The following is a 17,025-nucleotide window of genomic DNA, read 5'->3' as shown; positions in this document are numbered from 1 at the left end:
TAGAAAATTGTGCCATCTGGTTTGCTTAATATAAGTATTTTGAAATTATTTATATTCCAATGATGGGATTCCAAACACAAAGAAATGCAAAAATACTCATAACAACACTTAAACAAAAACAGCAAAGTCATATCTGCTATCATGCTCCATAGTTTTGATGCATCCCTGGGCATTTTTTAGGGTAACTACACCTCACTGTGTCCCATCAAGATGATTTTAGTGCTTTGCTGTGACAGCTACCATAAATGTTTCCCCCATCAGGTCTATTTCCATTTCGTTGTGGGCAGATAGGCAAGCAACCCAATTTTAACTAACAAACAGGAAAAGTTCAATTCTTTCAAATGCAGACAGCACACAACGCTACACAACAAAGACTGGAAATTCAGATACCGGTAAGCAACATACAAGAAGTAGAGCTTTTCAGATTCTATAGCACTAAATGTGAACACAAACGCCATTCGTCTATAAAAAATGTATACCTCCAACAATTCTGAATTATGGATGAAAACCATAGTTATCTTACCTCAGCAAAAAATAGTCCACATTTATTTCCAAGACTTGTGCACAATTTAACAGAAACCAAGAAACTGTTGGAAGAAGATCTAGTAGCTAATTGAACTATGTGAAAATCCTCGATTTTTTGCATAGCCCCAGGTTAGGTCCCTCATTGCGCTCCTGTTGTGGATGGACACATTTTGACTATGGTAAAAGTAATGTGAAATGAGTAGAAAATACAGAGTTTTGCCAGATAGCCACTTAGGACGCTGTTGATGCCTCTAGCATAAAAAAAAAGTTAGCTAATGTTACAAATGGGAAAAAAATGTGCTCACGTAACAGAAAATAAAAATAAATACAAACAGTACATAGAGGACCTTTGTGATACTGAATGCAAGTTCGACACACAAGAGTACAGACGCACAGACAGATGGACAGACAGTGTTGTGGAACATGGCGTCTGGGCCCGGCAGTCTCACCTTGGTCTCCCTCTCCTCCAACAGGGTCTCCAGCCTCTTCTGGGCAGCGCGGCCCTCGTGGTCGTCACTCACTATCAGAATGATGTGGTTCCAGCGGAACTCTCTCATCATGTCGAACCACACCTGGGCTTGGTGGGAGTAGGGGGGCACGGTACGCAAGAAAGACAGGTGGATGCTCTGGAGGAGAGATACACAGTAGAGGGAACAGTGTATCTCAACCCCTCCTGTCTCAGCCTCCAGTATTTATGCTGCAGTAGTTTATGTGTCGGGGAGCTAGGGTCAGTCAGTTATGTCTGGAGTATTTCTCCTGTCTTATCCGGTGTTCTGTGTGAATTTAAGTATGCTCCCTCTAATTCTCTCTCTCCCTCCCTCCCCTCCCGGAGGAAGTGAGCCCTGGGACCAGGCCACAGGACTACCTGGCCTGATGACACTTTGCTGTCCCCAGTCCACCTGGTCGTGCTGCTGCTCCAGTTTAAACTGTTCTGCCTGGGGCTATAAAACCCTGACCTGTTCACCGGATGTGTTACCTTGTTGTTTTCGACTCTTTCTCTCTCTCTCTACCGCACCTGCTCTCACGAATTCTGAATGCTCGGCTATCAAAAGCCAACTGACGTTTACTCCTGAGGTGCTGACCTGTTGCAACCACTGTGATTATTATTATTTGACCCTGCTGGTCATCTATGAACGTTTGAACATCTTGGCCCATGCACTGTTATAATCTCCACCCGGCACAGCCGGAAGAGGACTGGCCACCCTTCAGAGCATGGTTCCTCTCTAGATTTCTTCCTAGGTAACCTTCCTTTCTAGGGAGTTTTTCCTAGCCACTGTGCTTCTTCATCTGCATTGCTTGCTGTTTGCGGTTTTAGGCTGGGTTTCTGTATTGCACTTTGTGACATTGGCTGATGTAAAAAGGGCTTTATAAATACATTTGATTGATTGATTGATTGATTGATTGATTGATTGATTGATTGATTGATTGATTGATTGATTGATTGAACAGGTTAGCTCAACGGAGGCAACACAGAGCCCAACGTGTGGATTTTGTGTTGGTTGAAAAAACGATTTACCATGTTGAGGACCTGTGCTGTCACTTAATTCTAAAAGCAGCAGCTTCAAGCATTGCTTCAAAGCATTAATAGACCTTTGATGTTTTGCTCTAATGTATTTCTCGTGGGAAAATATGTCAGAGTAGGCCTGAGAAAATCCAAATATTCGAAAGTGCATACAAAAACAACATCACAGGAGAAAAATGACAGTGAATTACTATAACAGACAGATTCGAGTGGAGCTGGAATTTCAATATTTGACTAATAAAATTATCCCATGTAGCACATAGAGACCCCGCCCTGCTAAGTGAAGTGGTGAAGCACTGGGATATCTGTCTGTTAACCACACTACCACTAGTCTGATTGTAGGTATAAAGAAAACAACATATCATAGATCACATTGTGTGTGTGTATCTGTGTGTCTATGGGCTTTGTCCGTGTGTGTGTGTGCGTGTCTCACCTTGTCCGAATAGATGGACATGCGGGTGGTGAGTCCAACCACAGGGATACGGTAGAACCCTGCGGTGTAGGACACGGGTGTGGGGGTCAGATGGTCATTCGATTGAGGCGGGTGGCTCACCAGAATGGCATACACCTGTGTACAGAATATGGATCATAAGATACAAACAGATACAGGATATGTACTCGACGTGTGCCCAGGGATAATGAATAATACAGGAGAATCATATCTTTCTACATCAGCATACACACACACACACACACACACACACACACACACATGACCATGTACATCAGAACACACGACGCAAAGGCAGCTTTTGAAGCTGATTTTTGGAGCCGATTTACTGCAATTCTACATCAGGTGAACATCATCAGTAGGCTAATTAATGTCAGTGACACGGTGAAATATTTGCACATTTTAAGTAAGTACCTGAGAAGAGTGTAGATAAAGTAGGCCTATGAGGACATTTTGTTATTACACAGTAAGCTGACCCATATAAATTGCATAATGCATGAAACAAAGTGCATCACAAAACATGTCTCTTGAATATGGAATAAATAGGCCTATAGAGAAATCTCTTGTTGATGCTCTTTGAGCGTGTGTGTGTATATTAGAGAGAGAGAAAGATCATTTGTTTTGAGAAAACGAGAGAGACAGCATGCGCATCTGTGTATGTCTGTCATGTGTGCGCCCGCACGCGCGTCACCACTGGCATTATAATCTGTGCTGTCACTTTGGCTAGTGGGCTATAATCTTCCTCTACATCACTGTATAATGCTGCCCTACCCGACTACCCGTGCTTTACTCACAGCAACAAAGCAGCTGCCAATCCGTGTGCCTGCTGACGCCATGTTGGCCTAATTTTCCTTTGGAAGACATGACAGGGCCTCTCCACAGAGTTTCAAAGCAATGCCATTAGCTCAGGTTATCTAGCACCACTTTTATTCAACCTTGCTCCGATGTTGTCCCGTCATTCAAGATAAAAGGTCTGGGGTTTATCCTCCATTGAATAAGCCACTACGTTAAAATCACAGCCCTTGAGTTTGTTTTGGTTAATCCACTGGTGTGCACTCCCATCAAAAACTGGGACTCCCTAAAAACACTCCACTTCGATACAGTTATGACTGGAATGGACTTTTCGTAGCAGGTTATGAGAGCATTTTAGCTAACCCTAACCTCAACCTTATTCTCCTAACCTGCTACATTAATTATCCTAACCTACTGCGTAAGTTCTCTTAACCTGCTATGAAAAAGTAACTTATAGAAGTGGCGTGTTTTTAGGGAATCGATCAAAAATCTGTTATCTGGCCAGCTAGACTATTGAACATGGCAGCTGAAGCCTAATGCTTATTCATTCACAAATTGCATAAAGGAGAGGCTGTTTAATATCTATCACGATCACCCTAATGGATTGTATAAGTTCCAAATGCCAAGGCTACTCTAGGCGTAGCCTACTGCAAAAATAGGCTTGCAATTAGGCTGAGTAGGCTATGTCTTGTTGAATAAATGCAGGTTAATCAAGAATTGGAGCACGTCAATGTTATTTCAATTCATAAGCAGCCTAATGCATACAGTTGTTGTCATATTGACAAAGTAAATTATTTAAAGGCTATAGGCTAATGTGAAACGATGGTAAATGGGAATGGGAATTTAAAAAAGGAATGATTGTCATTCAAGTTACTCAAGAAAAGAAAGATGCCCAGGGTCCCTGCTCATCTGCGTAAATGTGCCTTAGGCATGCTGCAAGGAGGCATGAGGACTGCAGGTGCGGCCAGGGCAATAAATTGCAATGTCCGTACTGTAAGATGCCTAAAACAGCGCTACAGGGAGACATGATGGACAGCTGATCGTCCTCGCAGTGGCAGATCACGTGTGACAACACCTGCACAGGATCGGTACATCAGAACATCACACCTACGGGACAGGTACAGGATGGCAACAACAACTGCCCGAGTTACACCAGGAATGCACAATCCCTACATCAGTGATCAGACTGTCCGCAATAGGCTGGACTGAGGGCTTGTAGGCCTGTTGTAAGGCAGGTCCTCACCAGACATCACCGGCAACAACGTCGCCTATTGGCACAAATCCACCGTCACTGGACCAGACAGGACTGGGCAAAAAGTGCTCTTCACTTATGAGTCGCGGTTTTGTCTCACCAGGGGTGATGGTCGGATTTGCGTTTTTGTCAAAGGAATGAGCATTACACCGAGGCCTATACTCTGGAGCGGGATCGATTTGGAGGTGGAGGGTCCGTCATGGTCTGGGGTGGTGTGTCACAGCATCATCGGACTGAGATTGTTGTCATTGCAGGCAATCTCAATGCTGTACGTTACAGGGAAAACATCCTCCTCCCTTATGTGGTACCCTTCCTACAGGCTCATCCTGACATGACCCTCCTGCATGACAATGCCAACAGCCATACTGCTCGTTCTGTGCATGACTTCCTGCAAGACAGGAATGTCAGTGTTCTGCGAAGAGCGAAGAGCCCAGATCTCAATCACATTGAGCACGTCTGGGACCTGTTGGATCGGAGGGTGAGGGCTAGGGCCATTTCCCCCAGAAATGTCCGGGAACTTGCAAGTGCCTTGGTGGAAGAGTGGGGTAACATCTCACAGCAAGAACTGGCAACTATGGTGCAGTCCATGAAGAGGAGATTCACTGCATTATTTAATGCAGCTGGTGGCCACACCAGATACTGACTGTTACTTTTGATTTTGACCCCCCTTTGTTCAGGGACACATTATTCCATTTCTGTTAGTTACATGTCTGTGGAACTTGTTCAGTTTATGTCTCAGTTGTTGAATCTGGTCATGTTCATACAAATATTTACACATGTTAAGTTTGCTGAAAATAAACGCAGTTGACAGTGAGAGGACGTTTCTTTTTTTGCTGAGTTTATATTAGTTTTTATTTATGTTATTTATTTGGTTTAACCAAAGGGGAAAGGTAAGTTGAGTGTTGAAAGAAATAGGTTGCAACTTGAAATATGGGTTTGGCATTGAATCATATGTTTGGTTTAAAACATGTATTTATTTTCAATTGAGAAAACCTCTCATCTAAAGAGTTTTTTTTTACACTGTAACAGTCATTTCCTTTCAAATCAGTAAAGGGAAGTGAACAAGTGCACACTTTGGGAGGAAGGAGAGATAATTGGGACATTTCTCCCAGTCTCCCCAGGGAATAAACTGCAACAATTGAAACGTTTATGATTTTTTTATCAACCTCTAGCAACTTTACTCTTTAACAACAATGTGTTTATGCTCCTCTTTTCAACACACAGGCTCAGCCAGACAAACATCCTACTTACTGTAAAGCAAAATAAACATGGCCCAAGTATCACTCTCTCTCTCTCTCTTTATCAATGTAATTTTAACAAACCACTCAAGCAGCCATCCTCGCACCCAGATGTTGACTTTGCACACTGGCTTGTGTCTCCCCATAGGGGGTTTCATGAATGAGTAGTAAACATGGGTATCAAAACACTGTGAGAGCTATACTTCCATCATACATAGGCTGCAATTATATTGCTTACCTGGTTCGAGATGAGGTCCTCGCAGACGGAGAGAGCCATCTGAATTGCATTGGGTTTATGAGTGACAGAGATGGCGTTCATCTTGAACTTATCTTTCCCATACAGCGTGTTTGCCTGGGTGACGGCGTCCTTGAACACCTGTTCATACCTCTTCTGGCTCAGGACCGCTCCGATATTGACAATCTTGGGTTCACATCCACCACCCGCACAGGAGCAGGAGATGAAAAACGCAAGCAGAAATACACGCATTTTGACATCGACACAGCTGCCAGACCGAGTCTCCTGTTGAGTGGATGTGCGTCGTAGCCAGCCCAGCTAACCGATCCGCATGGATCACGCGTCCTCTCGACCCTGTGCTAACAGCAATACCAGTGGAATGCAATTACATTAGTCCGCCCTGTCGAGGTATGTGCATCATGAGTTTTTTCTCCAGCTGATCTCTAAACCTGCATTACACTCCCATAAAAAAAGACAATAACACATTTGCTTTGTGGTGGGTAAATCCTGTTGATTTTCATTGACGCAACAAAAAAAAATACATATATTATTGGCCTACAAACAGTTTTAGGAGAGCTTGTGTTTCTTTGTCTTTGAGAGATGCAGGTCTCCTTGTCACGACTCCCGTCCGATGTTCTGCTTTGCTGAAGATCCAATGACCTGATGCTCAGCGCGAGCGGCTGTCCTTGGTCCTGAAATCGTGCCCGCGCAGCGACGCGCGTACCCACCACTCATTCCGCTTGACATCGCTTTCGCGTTCTACTTGAACGCTCTGGCTACATTTGAATTAATGCAACTAAACATCTACAACTGTCAGGAGATGTTTTATATGGATTTGGAGGACGGGTTGACTAATATAGTAATACAAAAAAAAATATTGTCAACGTTTTAAACTTTATGCGGCTTTTAGCCTAAAAGGCCTGTATAGGCTACAGTAACGTTTTAGTAGGATATACTGTTGTATGATAATGTAGGACTACAAATAATTTAAAAATGACAAAAAAAACAATACAGAATTTATCAGATGATGTTTAGCCTATTCCTGCTCCTACATAGTTCTAAAGGCTACATTGTGGGCCTACAGATTGTGTAGCTCATATGGACCATTTTCATGTCCAGCACCAAAAGATATTCTCTCAATCAATAGGGTTAATTTGTTGAGGGATAATGATAATTACACAGATATCATACGGATATAATTTTTTTGTTATTACATTCATTCATTAATAGCAGGCTAAAAACGTTTATTGTGTGTAGTATGATAAAACAAGCTGTGGGGCTATTTGGTCTACCTAAACAAAGAATCAATAGAATCCCTATTACAGATGGCTGGAGAGCTCCAGAAGGGTAGAACCAGATATGGCTCTGTGTAGAACCATAAGCACTGAGAAATTCAAGAGAACCTGGTTACCAAGGAAACAAGCATCTCTGGCTATGGTGCACAGTTTCCCCCAATGCCAGCCTAAGTTGCAATTATAGCAATGCTTTGGGTATGGGGCTTTGGTGAAAAAAGATCTGTCATGAAGAAGGCGTGTAATAATTTTAATAGGCAACAAAAAGCTTATTATGGCAGTGGCCTTTCCAGTGTAGTGTAAGAATCAGGAGAACACACAAGGTCATGCATGCAGATGTAGTCACACAGAAAATGCGTAACACTGATATTGCATTTACATTACATCACTACCAGAGGTCCCATGCCCTGCCTTCCCAGTGCTAGATAAATCCAGGAGACACTTATGGCAACAGTTATTATTGAACACCACACTCCATTTTAAAGGGGAGATTGGAAGACATTTCCCCCCAGGGTTGAGCGAGCCTTAATTTTGAGCATTTAATGCATTTGCAGCATGGAACCTATCCTACATGTAATGTGATCTTTGATATTGTTTTATTCATATAGGTTACAGTTGTAAACACACAGGCAGAAACACAGGCACACTGGATTCACACCACACACATCATGACCTAGCCTCCTTCCGGGACAGGCAAAACATTCCGCTTTTGTTTCCACCTGATTATCCGCTTAGACAAATGGTTTTCTGGGACTGGTGAGCCAAAGGCCCAACGAGCCCATGGATGGGACAGGGATCATTAGATAGCACAACAGCATCTATAGACACACTGGGGATCTATGATCATGCAGATAAAAAGACATGACAGCTGAACCCATTGCTGCCCTAAACTGCTCCAGGCTCTCACTCACTGCAGCTATCAGCAGAGGAATTCTCTCTCTCCGTCTCGGCTCTCTGTGTCGGTTTGTATCACACTACCATGATGCACATTTAGAAGTATTTATTACTTGTAGTATAAAACCATTGCTGTGACAATAGCTGTAAATCATTTTTTCAGCACTGCTGTAGTTGGAAAAGACAGCTTGTGAATTAAACTTTCTTATGTTACTGTGGATGCTGTAAAATAAATTTTAAAAACAACTGGAAAAGTGGAGTGCAGGAAGAAACAAAGCAGATTATGCACGGCATAAATAGACAGTAAATGGTCCAACCATTTGGAAATGTACACTTGATTTGCTTTATTTGTGGCAAATGTTCTCTTCATGCATAATTGACAAGCATACCACCACGTTAAAAAGCTCATCCCAAACGTCTGTTTGATTATGCGGAAGTGCCCCTAATGAGAATCCAGGTTCTCACAACTAGGGGTGAATTTCAATTGTATATCCTTGATTCCTTGTGTCCTCTCTCTCCTTGCCTCCTTCTCAAAATGCATTGGAGGAACCTCATGCCTTCTCCTCCAATGCATTCTGAGGAGGTGAGGAGAGGTGGAGAAGATTCAAAGAAGTGTAATTGAGATTCAGCCTGGATCTCACAGAAGAGAGAGGAATAGTGCCCGCAATCTTTAAACAGATATTTCCATTGCCAGGGAGAGAAGAAATTCATTTGGATGTTCTTTTTATCATTTATAACATGCACACATTTTCCTAACTCCGAATAGGAAGTAAAAAAAATTGAAGCACAACAGAAGTCCTAAAAGCGTCTTCTTGGATATGCATATAAACGTAAACTTGCTTACGACACAGGCCTCTACTCTCAAGTGAAGCATTAAAAGTGCATTTTGAAACAAATAAGTCACTCTAAATGTATATTACTTCATTTGCCTGCATTAGTGGTACCACAGGATACTTTTGAGTAAAATGTTGAAATGTGTTTTTTTTCGCATTTGCATTTTACTGAGGCTAGTTTTGAGCCTTAAAACAAAGACAAACATGCACAATGACTATAAGATATACATTTACTTTCTTATTGATATTGTCATTGGGTGAACAGCATACTCTGTGCCAGAGTGATATATTTAGCCCCAGAGCAATATGGTACATTTCTATAGCTGTATGTACTGTACTTAACCAGAAGCATCGTAACCACATGAACAATCAATTACGTAACATGCTGCATGTACTGTGTGTACTGTATGTAGCTCAGAAGGAAATCACAACTCTCTGTGATACTGTATGCTGTCGTCTATCTAGACAACAGTGTTTCGGGAAAATAGCTCCCTCTGTTGGAGCTGCTACAGAAGTTTCCAGCATTTGGAACGTTACCTAGATGCTGATCTGGGTCCGTTTTCAATTTCCCCCACTAATTATCAAGGCTAGTATTGGGGGAGAGGAAGATGATCCTAGATCTGTACCTACAGACAACTTCACCCTGGAGCACATTTGGACATCAGCAAAGTGAACATGTAAAGGACAATACATTTGGTTGCTTTATCTCCATTTAGAGATACATTTACATAGCAACTCTAGCACCATTTTAAAATCAACACACTTCAACTTAACATGAAAATATCATTCAACCTCATCTTTCAATAAGACCTCAAGAAGCTATTCAGCTATTCATCTTCTGACTGACATTGAATAGATGGAAGACTGGCATAGGTGCTGGACCAGTACTGTACATAATGAGTCCTCAAGGTTGTGTTTGACAGATGACTTGTTGATTTGGTTATTGATGACAAGGTAGGGGACCTTACTCACTCCCTGGTTGGGATCACTGTGGCAGAAAAGGGCAAGCAACTATTTCAAGAGAAGAGATGTATAACTTCAAGAGAAAAGTAATAATGGGAGAAAATATGTCATCTACACTGAGTATACCAAACAGTAGGGAAAGCCAGTTGGACAACTGAATGCATTCAACTGAAATGTGTCTTCGATTAGGAACAACTTATGAGTTGCACCCTCCCTTTTGCTCTCTGAACAGCCTCAATTTGTCAAATCAAATCAAAGTTTATTTGTCAGGTGCGCCGAATACAACAGGTGTAGACCTTACAGTGAAATGCTTACTTACAGGCTCTAACCAATAGTGCAAAAAGGGTATTAGGTGAACAATAGGTAGGTAAAGAAATAAAACAACAGTAAAAAGACAGGCTACATACAGTAGCGAGGCTATAAAAGTAGCGAGGCAACATACAGACACCGGTTAGTCAGACTGATTGAGGTAGCATGTACATGTATATATGGTTAAAGTGAATATGCATATATGATGAACAGAGAGTAGCAGTAGCGTAAAAGAGGGGTTGGGGGGCACATAATGCAAATAGTCCGGGTAGCAATTTGATTACCTGTTCAGGAGTCTTATGGCTTGGGGATAAAAACAGTTGAGAATACTTTTTGTCCTAGACTTGGCACTCCGGTACCGGAGTAGAGAGAACAATGCGGTAGTAGAGAGAACAGTCTATGACTGGGGTGGCTGGGGTCTTTGACAATTTTTTGGGCCTTCCTCTGACACCACCTGGTGTAGAGGTCCTGGATGGCAGGCAGCTTTGCCCCAGTGATGTACTGGGCTATACGCACTACCCTCTGTAGTGCCTTGCGGTCAGAGGCCGAGCAATGCCGTACCAGGCAGTGATGCAACCAGTCTCTCGATGTTGCTGCTGTAGAACCTTTTGAGGATCTCAGGACCCATGCCAAATCTTTTTAGTTTCCTGAGGGGGAATAGGCTTTGTCGTGCCCTCTTCACGACTGTCTTGGTGTTTTTGAACCATTCTTGTTTGTTGGTGATATGGACACCAAGGAACTTGAAGCTCTCAACCTGCTCCAATACAGCCCCGTTGATGAGAATGGGGGCGTGCTCGGTCCTCCTTTTCCTGTAGTCCACAATCATCTCCTTAGTCTTGGTTACGTTGAGGGATAGGCTGTTATTCTGGCACCACCCGGCCAGGTCTTTGACCTCGTCCCTATAGGTTGTCTCGTCGTTGTCGGTGATCAAGCCTACCACTGTTGTGTCGTCTGCAAACTTAATGATGGTGTTGGAGTCGTGCCTGGCCATGCAGTCATGGGTGAACAGGGAGTACAGGAGGGGACTGAGCATGCACCACTGGGGAGCTCCAGTGTTGAGGATCAGCGTGGCAGATGTGTTGCTACCTACCCTCACCACCTGGGGGCGGCCCATCAGGAAGTCCAGGATCCAGTTGCAAAGGGAGGTGTTTAGTCCCAGGATCCTTAGCTTAGTGATGAGCTTTGAGGGTACTATGGTGTTGAACGCTGAGCTGTAGTCAATGAATAGCATTCTCACATAAGTGTTCCTTTTGTCAAGGTGTGAAAGGGCAGTGTGGAGTGCAATAAAGTTTGCATCATCTGTGGATCTGTTTGGGCGGTATGCAAATTGAAGTGGGTCTAGGGTTTCTGGGATAATGGTGTTGATGTGAGCCATTACCAACCTTTCAAAGCACTTCATGGCTACGGACGTGAGTGCTACGGGTCTGTAGTCATTTAGGCAGGTTGCCTTTGTGTTCTTGGACACAGAGACTATGGTGGTCTGCTTGAAACATGTTGGTATTACAGACTCAATCAGGGACATGTTGAAAATGTCAGTGAAGACACCTGCCAGTTGGTCAGCACATGCTCGGAGCACATGTCCTGGTAATCCATTTGGCCCCGCAGCCTTGTGTATGTTGACCTGTTTAAAGGTCTTACTCAAGTCGGGTATGGAGAGCGTGATCACACCGTCAACCGAAATAGCTGATGCTCTTGTGCATGCCTCAGTGTTAATTGCCTCGAAGCAAGCATAGAAGTGATTTAGCTTGTCTGGTAGGTTTGTGTCACTGGGCAGCTCGCGGCTGTGCTTCCCTTTGTAGTCTGTAATAGTTTGCAAGCCCTACCACATAAGATGAGCATCGGAGCCGGTGTAGTATGATTCAATCTTAGCCCAGTATTGAAGCTTTGCCTGTTTGATGGTTTGTCGCAGAGCATAGAAGGATTTCTTGTAAGCTTCCCGGTTAATGTCCGGCACCTTGAAAGCGGCAGCTCTACCCTTTAGCTCAGCGCAAATGTTGTCTGTATTCCATGGCTCCTGGTTGGGGTATGTACGTACAGTCACTGTGGGGACGACATCCTCGATGCACTTATTGATAAAGCCAGTGACTGATGTGGTGTACTCCTCAATGCCATTTGAAGAATCTCGGAACATGTTCCAGTCTGTGATAGCAAAACAGTCCTGTAGTTTAGTATCTGTTTCATCTGACCACTTTTTTATAGACCGAGTCACTGGTGCTTCCTGCTTTAATTTTAGCTTGTAAACAGGAATCAGGAGGATAGAATTCTGGTCGTATTTACCAAATGGAGGGCGAGGGAGAGCTTTGTACGCGTCTCCGTGTGTGGAGTACAGGTGATCTGAATTTTTTGCCTCTGGTTGCACATTTAACATGTTGATGGAAATTTGGTAGAACTGATTTAGGATTCCCTGCATTAAAGTCTCCAGCCACTAGGAGCGCCGCCTCTGGGTGAGTGGTTTCCTGTCTGCTTATTTCCTTATACAGCTGACTGAGTGCGGTCTTAGTGCCAGCATCTGTCTGTGGTGGTAAATAAACAGCCACAAAAAGTATAGCTGAAAACTCTCTAGGCAAGTAGTGTGGCCGGCAATTTTTCACAATATACTCTACTTCAGGCAAGCAAAATCCAGAAACTTCCTTAGATTTCGTGCACCAGCTGTTGTTTACAAATATACACAGAACCCCCCCCCCCCCCCATTTCATTCCAACAAATGACTCAATTATGTTCAACTGCTTTGCTGCTGTGAACATAATAGACAGCTGTTACATGTCACACACCTGGCTTCAGGACCAACATCAGGAACCAGAGTCACTTAATATCCTAGCTCTGGTCCAGGTCGTTAGCAGGCGTTCCTCCGCTAAGTAGTAGTGGAGGAATGCGCAATAACACCCTGGACCAGAGCTAATAACAGCCAGGCTTGGTAAGAGAGAATGATAAATAGATTTACGTGGTTTTATTGGCATGTAGATGCAGGGTGGTCTGTGTGGGCACTAGGAAGAGGGAATCTGTCTTGATGTCCGCCACGGTTTTCTTTACAATTGCCTGGTCTGGTTCGGGACCCAAACTCTGTATGTTTGTCATAAAGAGTCCACAGGTGCCGTTCCTTTCTTCTTGGTAAGAGTAGCAATGTTCAAACAAATCTCTGCTGTTGAAAACCAAATGCTAGTCTATAAATTGCCTGGCTGATCTGATGAGACAGTGTATTGCACAGTCAGATGGAACCAAGCAAATAGGTATTTCAACATCATATATTTAGCGGTGGTAACATGTGGAATAGACACAGGCTGGAGACCCATCCTTTGTTTAAAATCGTAATATACAAAGCATGTTACATTGGATTACATTAGAAGACCTTTATTATCCCAAGCATGGGAAAAATCTATTTGCATTTTAAGCTTCACAACAGCCCTCTTGCTCCAACAGGCCCTGTGTTGGTGCTGCTGGAGCACACCCCAGTAGTGGATGGTGACTTTGTCCTTGACCACCCCGGCAAGCTGTTATAGACTACCCGGCTGGCGCCAACAGCATGTCCCTTAAATCAACCAAAACCAAATGCCTACCTCTCCGTGAGTTTTCAACTTAGTGCTGACTGTATTCCTATTGTTATTGTTGTTTTGAGGATACGAAAATACATATTTAATTTGCAAAGTCATTTTCCCTGGCCCAAGACCCCGAACAGTCCAGTACATGATGAAATCCCCAAATACCTTTGCAGATCATTCAAAGCTGTAAGCATGCATACATATATATTAGTAAACTATGCTAATGTCAGTACTGTTGTTTTCCACTGAAGGGAGAAGATTAAGTTCCTGACTGATGTCTTGAGATGTTGCTTCAATATATCCACATCAGTTTCATACCTCATGATGCCATCTATTTTGTGAAGTGCACCAGTACCTCCTGCAGCAAAGCACCCCCACAACATGATGCTGCCACCCCCATGCTTCACGGTTGGGCTGGTGTTCTTCAGCTTGCAAGCCTCCCCCTTTTTCCTCCAAACATAACGCTGGTCATTTTGGCCAAACAGTTCTATTTTTGTTTCATCAGACCAGAGGACATTTCTCCAAAAAGTACCATCTTTGTCCCCATGTGCAGTTGCAAACCGTAGTCTGGCTTTTTCATGACGGTTTTGGAGCAGTGGCTTCTTCCTTGCTGAGCAGTCTCTCAGGTTATGTTGATATTGGACTCGTTTTACTGTGAATATAGATACTTTTGTACCTGTTTCCTCCAGCATCTTCACAAGGTCCTTTGCTGTTGTTCTGGGATTGATTTGCACTTTTCGAACCAAAGTACATTTATCTCTAGGAGACAGAACACGTCTCCTTCCTGAGCGGTATGACGGCTGCGTGGTCCCATGGAGTTTATACTTGCATGCAGTTATTTGTATAGATGAACTTGGTACCTTCAGGCGTTTGGAAATTGCTCCCAAGATTGAACCAGACTTGTGGAGGTGTCCAATTTATTTCTGAGGTCTTGGCTGATTTCTTTTGATTTTCTCATGATGTCAAGCAAAGAGACACTGAGTTTGAAGGTAGGCCTTGAAATACTTCCACAGGTACACCTCCAATTGACTCAAATGATGTCAATTAGCCTATCAGAAGTTTCTAAAGCCATGACAATTTTCTGGAATTGTCCAAGCTGTTTAAGGCACAGTCAACTTAGTGTATGTAAACTTCTGACCCACTGGAATTGTGATACAGTGAACTATAAGTGAAATAATGTAAACAATTGTAGGAAAAATTCTTATGTCATGCACAAAGTAGATGTCCTAACCGACTTGCCAAAACCATAGTTTTGAAATGTGTGGAGTGGTTGAAAACGAGGTCAACTGTGTATTATATATATACATACACACACATATTTTGGGGAGAAATTGTGCTTTTACACCTGCATTGCTTGCTGTTTGGGGTTTTAGGCTGGGTTTCTGTACAGCACTTTGAGATATCAGCTGATGTACGAAGGGCTATATAAATCAATTTGATTTGATTTGATCCACGGGTCTACAAAACGCGGGCATGTTGCCCATCTCTGCTCTAAGGGCTCTATTTTTGGCAGGTGGTAAGGAGGCGCAAGTGTCAAACGTACTTTAGTTTAGCACTTTCCTCTCCTTATGCCAGGTTCGGCAATTTACCTGTCTATCAGTTCGCTTGTGTTGAGGTTGTAGGGGTGGAAATATGAGTTGTGTCCTTAAACACGTGCACCAATATGCCAATTTCAGTCAGTGCAACTAGGGATATCTAAGACCGACCAAAAGCGGGTCTTAGTGGTAACGCAATTGGTTATGGCATTGATTTTGCCAGCAGAGGCGCCTTATGTATTTTATTTTATTAGGATCTCCATTAGCCAATGATAATGGCAACATCAAGTCTTACTGGGGTCCGACATAACGAAAAATACACTAGACTTTACAATTTACATTCATTTAAAAGCATTAACATTTAGTGTGCATGTGTGTGTGTGCGCACGCATCTATCAGTTACACATACATGTCAGTACATGCACACAAGTAGGACACATGGGCAAGAGGCGTTTTGCCGTGAGGTTTTGCTTCATTCGTTTAAAAAACAACAACAAGTTTGCTGTCCATGCAATTATGGCTCTGTATAATACTGTTAGTTTCCCTGAATTTGTTTAACAACCTGAACCAGATTATAGGCACTAGTTAAGTGAGAAGCTTCATCAGACAGTGAGAAAAACAGTCAATATTCAGGTCCCCAAGAAAGTTGATCTCTCTGTTTACATCACATACACTATCAAGCATTTCACACACATGATCTGTAAACACTTGGTGGACTATAGCAACACCCTAAAATAATGAGTTTTAGATGACTAAGGTGAAACTGCAACCACACGTCCCACAATATCTTCTCTAAGCATTGCAGGGATATAGCGCTGAATTCGGAAGTGCATTCAGAAAGTATTAAGACCCCTTGACTTTTTCAACCTTTTGTTACATTACACCCTTATTCTAAAATGTATTGAATTTATTTTTCATCATCAATCTACACACAATACCCCATAATGACAAAGCGAAAACATAGTTTTTTACAAATAAAAAAATTATAACTGAAATACCTTATTTACATAAGTATTCAGACCCTTTGCTATTCAGACTCGAAATCAGGTGCATCCCTGATGTTTCAACAACTTGATTGGAGTCCACCTGGTGTAAATTCAATTGATTGGACATGATTTGGAAAGGCACACACCTGTGTATATAAGGTCCCACAGTTGACAGTGCATGTCAAAGCAAAAACAAGCCATGAGGTCGAAGAAATTGTCCGTAGAGCTCCGAGACAGGATTGTGTCGAGGCACCGATCTGGGGGAGAGTACCAACAAATATTCTGCAGCATTGAAGGTCTCCAATAACAGTGGCCTCCATCATTCATATATGGAAGAAGTTTGGAAACACCAAGACTTTTCCAAGAGCTGGCCGCCCGGCCAAACTGAGCAATAGGGGGAGAAGGGCATTGGTCAGGGAGGCAACCAAGAACCCGAGCTCCAGAGTTTCTCTGTGGAGATGGGAGAACCTTCCAGAAGGACAACCATCTCTGCAGCACTACACCAATCAGGTCTTTATGGTAGAGTGGCCGAGCAGAAGCCACTCCTCAGTAAAAGGCACATGAACGCCCACTTGATGTTTGCCAAAAGGCACCATCTCTACAGTGAAGCATGGTGGTGGCAGCATAATGCTGTGGGGATGTTATTCAGCGGCAGGGACTGG

At 43.1% G+C, this 17,025-nt stretch overlaps 2 protein-coding genes across 3 annotated transcripts in view; both read right to left on the bottom strand.

Annotated features, from left to right (window-relative positions):
* Positions 1-6,663, bottom strand: part of grin1b (glutamate receptor, ionotropic, N-methyl D-aspartate 1b) — a 58,480-nt gene extending 51,817 nt beyond the window's left edge. For both annotated transcript variants that reach the window (XM_029638594.2, XM_029638595.2), the window contains exons 1-3: positions 6,019-6,663; positions 2,481-2,615; positions 975-1,151 (exon numbers count right to left, since the gene is read on the bottom strand). In XM_029638594.2, the coding sequence (XP_029494454.1) occupies positions 975-1,151; positions 2,481-2,615; positions 6,019-6,267 (561 nt within the window). In that variant the 5' untranslated portion in view covers positions 6,268-6,663. The remainder of the gene's footprint in view (positions 1-974; positions 1,152-2,480; positions 2,616-6,018) is intronic.
* Positions 1-17,025, bottom strand: part of LOC115111991 (dematin) — a 294,338-nt gene that overhangs the window by 252,800 nt on the left and 24,513 nt on the right. The window lies entirely within an intron of this gene.

This window comes from Oncorhynchus nerka, linkage group LG27 (assembly GCF_034236695.1).
Source record: "Oncorhynchus nerka isolate Pitt River linkage group LG27, Oner_Uvic_2.0, whole genome shotgun sequence".
Taxonomy (NCBI): Eukaryota; Metazoa; Chordata; class Actinopteri; order Salmoniformes; family Salmonidae; genus Oncorhynchus; species Oncorhynchus nerka.
Note: the sequence above shows the minus strand (reverse complement) of the source record. Positions and strands in the feature narration are given on the sequence as shown.